Source organism: Gekko japonicus, unplaced genomic scaffold (assembly GCF_001447785.1).
Source record: "Gekko japonicus isolate JY-2015 unplaced genomic scaffold, Gekko_japonicus_V1.1 scaffold613, whole genome shotgun sequence".
Classification (NCBI taxonomy): domain Eukaryota; kingdom Metazoa; phylum Chordata; class Lepidosauria; order Squamata; family Gekkonidae; genus Gekko; species Gekko japonicus.
Genome location: NW_015164683.1, coordinates 664,498 through 672,675, shown reverse-complemented (window position 1 = coordinate 672,675; position 8,178 = coordinate 664,498). Strand labels below are relative to the sequence as shown.

At 40.5% G+C, this 8,178-nt stretch overlaps 1 protein-coding gene across 1 annotated transcript in view; it reads right to left on the bottom strand.

Annotated features, from left to right (window-relative positions):
- RYR3 (ryanodine receptor 3) overlaps nucleotides 1-8,178 on the bottom strand; it is a 366,192-nt gene that overhangs the window by 83,443 nt on the left and 274,571 nt on the right. The window contains exons 63-64 of the mRNA XM_015409322.1: nucleotides 3,993-4,089; nucleotides 2,756-2,862 (exon numbers count right to left, since the gene is read on the bottom strand). Coding sequence (XP_015264808.1) covers nucleotides 2,756-2,862; nucleotides 3,993-4,089 — 204 coding nt within the window. The remainder of the gene's footprint in view (nucleotides 1-2,755; nucleotides 2,863-3,992; nucleotides 4,090-8,178) is intronic.

Below are 8,178 nucleotides of genomic sequence, written 5' to 3'. Positions count from 1 at the left end.
TGAGTGTAGAAAGAAAGAAAGAAAGAAAGAAAGAAAGAAAGAAAGAAAGAAAGAAAGAAAGAAAGAAAGAAAGAAAGAAAGAAAGAAAGAAAGAAAGAAAGAAGGCAGGCAGGCAGGCAGCTCTTTCTCTCTTTCCGGACCTCCATTACACACTCATTTATATGTGGCATGAAGTTAGCCCATCAGAAACTGAAATTTAAGAAAAATTTGAGAACTGAGAAAGAAAGCTTCTCCAGTCCCAACTCCCAATTGCAAAGTTGCCTTCCTTCCTTCCTTCCTTCCTTCCTTCCTTCCTTCCTTCCTTCCTTCCTGCCTGCCTGCCTGCCTGCCTGCCTGCCTGCCTGCCTGCCTGCCTGCCTGCCTGCCTGGACCATTAAAGATAAAGGTAAAGGTTCCCTTGCTCGAACACAGTAATTTATATGTGACATAAAGTTAGCCCCCCAGAAACTGAAATTTTCATAATAGATTCATCCTTTCTTTTGGATAAATAAGCATTTACTTTCTTTGGCTAAAAGGAGAATCTTCATTCTTTAGAATAGAGAACCCCAATCCAAAATCTTTGCCTTGATGTACCGACAGAAATCCACAGGCAAAAGACTAATATAACACAGTGAAAAACCAATCCCACATTCAGAAACTTGGGCTGCATGCTGTTAGTCACTTTTTGATGGCTAAAAGGACTGAATCCACACAACATCATTCATTCATTAACACCCACAGTTGGCAGCACTAAACAAATCTGCAGTAAATTCAGGAATGTGAAATGCAGGCATTTCTATACAGGGAAGTATGTACACTCACTATAATATGGAAACTCATGTGGATCAGAACTTTCACAAGGAAGCAGAAGCAAAATTCCATAAAAAGTCAAGCTTCCATATCATGGCTGGAATTCACAGAAATGGGCCACATCTGTATACACAGTAGGGCCCAGGAGGGCGGGGTAAAAATCTAATAAATCAAAAATCTAATAAATCAAATGAATCAAATCAAACTTCATATTGTATCTTTCAAGCCACTTTTGAAATTCAAAAGTTTCAAAAGTGGAACAAGAATATGAACTGTGGAGGTACCAATTTTAATCACAAGTTTCCCCCCCAAATGGTTTAGATTTGAAGAAAGTCAGTTTAAAATGAAGATCTCGTCTGCTGTAGCAACATGCCAATCACTTGGCTACATTTGAAATGCCTTATCTCCAAAATTATTAGGCTGATATCAATCAATTAACAGTCACCCTAATGCCAGATACACTAGTTTGCTGCTACACCAAAGTTAAAGCTCCTCAGTACAACCATGTACAATTATGATTAGCTACAGCAGTTATCGACATCGTATAATGAACATGAGAGTTCATTATATGGTGTGTAGGTGCAGCTTAACTATGCTAAACATGAGAAAAGGGGATTAACCACTGTAACGTGGGATCCCAGGCCCCATCCATCACGCACCAGGGTACAATTTGGCTGAATTTCCTTCCCTTGGCCTCAGACAGAGAGGGGTGGGCGTTGAGTACCAGCCTGTTCCACCTCCTCTTCTATAGGTCTACTTTTTTCTGGGCTGGGAGCCAGAGCTCGTCTGTCTGTCACAAAAGTGATTCCCCAGTCTATGTAAGTGTTTGCATTTATTTTGGAATTATCATCTACAGCTCAAATGTCAGTTTGACAGCTGAGGATCTAGATCTCATCTCAGATCAGCTATATTAAGTGTTTGATCATCCTGACTGGTTACTCAAATAGCAAAGTGGCAGCTGGGCTAGCATACAGGGCAAGCGTGAAGCAGCCAGAACATTCCATTCCACACTGAAGGATGCGACACATCATCACATGAAGATGTCATCATTAGGCTGGTGGGTGCAATAGTTGGCTATCTACAGCTCAAATGTCAGTTTGACAACTAAAAATCTAGACTTCATCTCAGTTCAGCTAGGTTAAGTGACTGATCTTCCCGATTGGTTACTCAATTAGCAAGTGACAACTGGGCTAACATATGGGGCAAAGGCGAGGAAGCCAGATCACATCATCAAGAAGTTATCATCACATGACAACATCATGCTGGTGGACGCAGACTGGCGAAGAGCACGTGAAGCTGGAAGAAGGACCTTCACACTCTTCAGGACTTCCACTCTCTTGCATCATTGCTGCTGGGAAGATGGCTACTCGACATCTGCTTTGGAGCTGTAAGGTACTTAGGGTCAGTATATCTAGAGGCTAGTTAGATAGGTTTATTGTTTTGTCTTTGTTCCATTATACACTCTTTTCCCCTACTTGTATGTTTTTATGTTTGTCTTTTGTAAATAAATTTTCTAAATTCTGTTTTGAACACTGGAGTGAGTTACTAGTCCAGAACCCAAGTTCATTTTATTCCAGTGCTAAATTTTTCAATTGGGTAAATTCCTTTTATGTCATAAAATCTCAGTCAGTACACATTGTTGGAGCACCCCGATGTTGTGACACTGTCTTCCCTGACCTCCTCCCTTTAACCTTTTGAAGGCAGTAGCCATGCCCAGGCCATGCCCAATGATCTCCCTATACCCAGAAGCCCTTTGGAGGGCATGGATAAGCTTGTGAGGGACCAGTAGTGCATTCTGAACAATTTCTGTCTAGTACTCCCCTTCCCTGTGGAGCTTCCCAACAGTTGATTGTCAGACAGCTGACTGTCAAAGTGCTTTTTGTGGTTTTTAAAGTAGAAGAACCTTTACGGTGGGGGGAGGGAATAAATAGGACAACTGGGTCTATATAACTTCAAATCCAGCTACCTTCTTTCAGTGAGAGCATTCCGACTGAAATGGAGAATAATTTGATGAAGAGGGTCAGGATGTTTTTCAGCTTCTTCCTCTTCCTCCTCACTTTTTTTGGAAGGGGTCTGTGCAAGAATTAAATTGGAATAAATTATAAATATAACATAATGAATAGTGAAAGAAACAAAATATAATTAAGTGAAATGTTTATGTTTTAAGCATTAGATTAATGATGTCATTCTGTGCAGAGGCCTAGATGCATCTGTACTTGCTGTGGCCTTAACAGCATGGATTTGGCCTTCCTCATTAACCTCATGGAATTCTCCAGGATTCATAGTGGCAGAGAGAGTCCAGTCATGCTGTGAAACTACAGTACCCTCTGAGGTTCTAAATGATCTCTAACTTCCCCATACCACATTGCTATAAAAGAATACATTAAACTTCTGAAAGGTTAAGAAATCCACTGACAATTAAAGATAAACTGACCTTTCTAAATCAGAATAAGGCCTAGGGTTGTCATCCTCCAGGTGGGGCCTGGAGATCTCCCACAATTACAAATGATCTCAAGAGATTAGTTCCCCTGGATAAAATGGCTACTTTAAAGGCATTACACCTCACTGAGAGCCCTCCCCTCCCCAAACACTTCCCTCCCTGGGCTCCACCCTCAAATTTTCAGGCATTTCCTAACCTGGAGTTGGCAACCTATAAAACGTAAGGTGCCAACTTTAAGAGTCCTCCAATTATAACATGAGGGAAGGCAGCACTACTGCTGAACACTATCATAAATATTTACACTTCATTAAAAAACCATTTTATCAGAATATCAAGGAGAAGGCAAAAATAACTTTAATAGAAGCTCAGAATGGTAAGTAAATGGAGGGTTATGCAATAACCAAAATTCAAAAACACAAAAAAGCATTTATTGTGTTAATCCAAATAAATTTTAGTTAAAACACTGGATTGCCAAACTGAACAAAACAGAACAATGATCCATTTCAGTGCAATACTGTTTCTAAGAACGTTGCTTCCAGTGATGGCATATGCTATGGTTGTGCACAGTATATAATGCTGTGTTCAACTGTACACACTGGTATAGGTTTTTTTGTTCTAATCCCAGTAGATAAACAGTTTGTGCTCTACAAATGTAAAAACTTGTTAACTATGGCACAGAAAAAGTATACACATGTAACAACATATAGATGTATTTGTAATAATATGGGCATTTCAAATGAAGCCCAGGTATTTCTGTACTTACAGCCAAATCCTGAACTATTTTCTCCTCAAATGAATATTCCTCTGTTTCTATCCAATATTTCTGATAACCATGGAGGAACAGGTTAATAGAACGGTGCCTGAGAGGGGGGTGAAAGTGACATCAAGAGGGATAAAGGGAATATATTATAAAAGCTTAGGAGGTTAATGATTAGTAAGCATATGGATTTTGTACAATTTTGTTCCTCTGATTGGTCAGTATATATTCAGAATAAAACAGTCAATTTCCCCAATATTCACAGAAGTTAATACACACACACACACACAACAAAGTTTGTTTTAACCTTTTAGCACAACACCAGTGTGAGTCAGTGTACTGTAGAGGTTAAAATGCTGGACTAGGATCAGGGAGACCCAAATCTGAACCCTGACTCTGTCATGGAAGCTTGCTGGGTGAGATTGGGCTACTCACACACACTCAACCTAACCTACCTCACAGGGTTGTTGTGAGGATAAATTGGAGAAGTACAGAATGATGTGATCCACTTCAGATCCCCATTGTGGAGAAAAGCAGGGTATAAGTGAAGTAAATACATACATTTTAAAAACACAGATATAAGAGGGTTTTTTATATATATAAATTTATTTTCCAAGTTTTCACCTTTACATTTCTCCAAATTCATTCTAGATATGGTATCACAGTTTGTCTATCAATTATACATCTTCAAAAATCGTTCAGTTTCAACATATATGTTTTCCACTAGCATATGTTAACAAGTCAGATTTTTCTTTTATGTTTTAGCCAGTCATATATACATTTCCATCTTTTCCAAAATACATTCTCTGATTTATTATTTCTGCAATATCTAGGATCTTATGCTTGAGTTCTCTTATTGATGGTATAGCTTTTGATTTCCAGCGCCTTGCTATCAATATCCTTGCTGCTGTCAATATGTATATTATTATGGATTTATGGTTTTTTATACTCTCTGGGATCATGTTTAACAGGTATATTTCGGGTTTCAAGGGGATATTTATTTTAAATACTTGTAGTAGAGTCTTATGAATTTTTTTCCAATTGGGGTTTACTTTATCACATTTCCACCAAATATGGAGATAAGTACCTACATTTTCCCCACATCTCCAGCATAGGCTGGAGGATTGGGGGAAACACTTTGTGATTTTTTCAGGGGTCCAATGCCACCTGTAGAACATTTTGTAGATATTTTCTTTATAGGCGATCGCCTTCATATATTTTATTGATCTCCACATTTTATTCCATTGATCTATCTTTAGAGAGGTTCCTATCTCTTTGTTCCAGGTTTTCATTGATTTTTAATAGTTTCTTTTTCCAATTCCTCCTCCAGTAGTTTAGAGTACAGTTTCTGGATTACTTTATCGTTAGAGGAGAGCCATATTTTATCTATTTCATTTTGGTTAGTACAGAACTAGAGTTATGGGAATGTGGGGCAAATTTTCATGCAATGATAAAAGCTATGTACAATAAACAGAGTGCCAAAATATTAATAAATGGCGAATTATCTCAAAGTATTCAAATTCAGAAAGGAACTAGACAAGGCTGCCCCCTCTCCCCATTACTAGATATAAGAGTTTGTTGAAACAGCATTCATAGATTAACATTCTACCACCTTATACATAAGATGGAACTCAAAGAGCTGCAGAAGTAGGCACTTCCATACTCTCTTCTGAGGTGAGCATGTCAAAAATGTTCATATAATTTATGGATATGGTTTTCAGGTAGGGCACTGTTTTCATTATCCCAGATTTTCAGCCACTCCTTTATATATACAACTATGATTTTAAATTCCATTTCATTGTCTGATAAAGTGTGCATGCACATGAAAGCTCACATCTTGAATAAAACTTTGTTGGTCTTAAAGGTGCCACTGGACTCTAAATTTGTTCTATTGCTTCAGACCAACACGGCTACCCACCTTGACCAATCTGAAATAGTTAATTTTCGGTATGGTTTCAGCTCAGAGGCAGCTGAAATTTCAGCTCCGAATGCACATCCCTATCGTCTTCCACAAGAAAAAAAACCCCACTGAACATGTAGAGGGACACTGATGCTAGCACCCTATGCTGGCCTTAGCAAACTTGATAACTGGAGTAGGAATTGGAAGAATGTTATTTGCCATTTCTTGACTTTAAAAATGGAACACATTCTTCAATATAGGGGCTTTAAATTAGGGGTTGATTAAAGAATAATTTCAATGGATAGCATGCCTTGAGCTTTTGTACCTCATACAGACTTAACTCTCCAGTGATTATTCTGCTTGGGGTTTTATAAGGCCAGTGTTAACGCCACAACCTAGTTACACATCCCTGTACTTTGAGTAGTGATGTGCCCTTCAGCACAACATTTTATCCCCTGTAGATATCAGTGAACAAACTTTGGTCATTCACTTCTCTGGAAGAAAAGGATCACAATTCGGGAACATAACAGAGAAGGCGGGAAAATCAGGCTCAGGTAGGGTTGCCAGGTCCCTCCAAGCAGCTGGTGGGGAAATGGGGGGGTGCACTTACTGAGAGCAGGGAGGAATGCCTGGTATTTCAGCAATGTGTTTACATGACCTGGAAGTGACGTAGGCATGTCAGGGATGTCAGGGAGGTGACACCCTGGTTTGGGGGCAAAACTCTATTGAGTGTGACTCTGTTGATTCTCCTGAATCTCTCAGTGGCTTTCAGTACCATCAATCATGGTATCCTTCTAGACTATATTTCTGGGCTGGGATTGGAAGGCACCATTTTGCAGTGGATACTGCCCTACCTGGAGGGTAGGTTTCAGAAGATGGTGATGGGGGACTGCTCCTCAATCCCTTGGCCTTTGGAGACCTACAAGACCTCCATCTTGGTCCCTATGCTTTCATCTACAAGAAAACACTGGGTGAGGTCATCCAGAGATTGGGCTGGGTTGTCATCAATATGCAGATGACACGTAGCTCTATCTTGTGCTACTGGCCAATCCCAGGGAGACTGTAAAACCCTGAACCTGTGCCTGAAGGTAGTTTTGGAGTGGATGCAGGATAATAAACTAAAGATTAATCCCAACAAGATGGAAGTGCTACTAGTGAATGGAAGGTGTCACCCATTCTGGATGGGATCGTACTCCTCTTGAAAGAACAGGTCCATATTTTAGAGTCCTCTTGGACCCAGGCCTACTGCTGGGTAAGCAGGTGGAATCTGTGGCTAGGACTGTCTTTTATGACTGGATAACCAGTTGTGGCCTTTCCTGGGCAGAAAAAAATCTGGCAACTGTGATACATGCCCAAGTTACAGCTCTCAATTAAACTGCTGAGCAGTTGGGTTAGATCATATAAAAGGAAGTACTTCTTCACCCAAGGAATGATCAATACATGGAATTCACTGCCACAGGAGGTGGTGGTGGCTACAAGCATGGACGGCTTCAAGAGGGAATTAGAGAAACATATGGAGCAGAGGGCCATCAGGGGCTATTAGCCACAAGGTATAGATAGGCACTCTCAGTATGGGGCAAGTGATGCACTGTATTCTTGGTGCTGGGGGGGCAACAGTGGGAGGGCTTCTAGTGTCCTGGCCCCACTGTTGGACCTCCTGATGACACCTGATATTTTTGGCCACTGTATGACAGAGTGTTGGACTGGATGGGCCATTGGCCTGATCTAATGTTGGCTTCTGTTATGTTCTTATCACTGCAATGTGTGCTGTCCTTGAAAAGTGTTCAGAAACTTCAATTGGAACAGAATGATGCAGCCAGAATGTTTGCCAGAATGTTTGCTGGGACCATATCACTCCAGTTGGCCTAGCTACACTGGCTCCCAACCTTTTACTGCATACAATTCAAGTTGCTTGTGTTGATCTTTACAGCTCTATATAGTTTGGGGATAACATACCGGAAGGACCTTTTATTTCCATTATGCACCTACCTGATCACTGCCATCATCTTCTGAAGCCCTGCTCTGGGTGCCCCTGCCAAGATTAGGCAGGTGGCAATACAGGAGAGGGTCTTCTCAGTTGTGGTATCAAAGCTCTGGTACTCTGTCCCCTGGGAGACTTGTCTGTCACCTTCTGTTGACATCTACCAGCTGGTGAAGACTTCATTGTTTCATTTGGCATTCCCTCAGTAATCTCTGTATCTTGCCCAAAGTTTTAATTTTTGTTTTTATGATTTTGTGTAGGGGTCCCCAATCTTTTTGAGCCTGCGGGCACAGCCCACATATGTTTGTGAT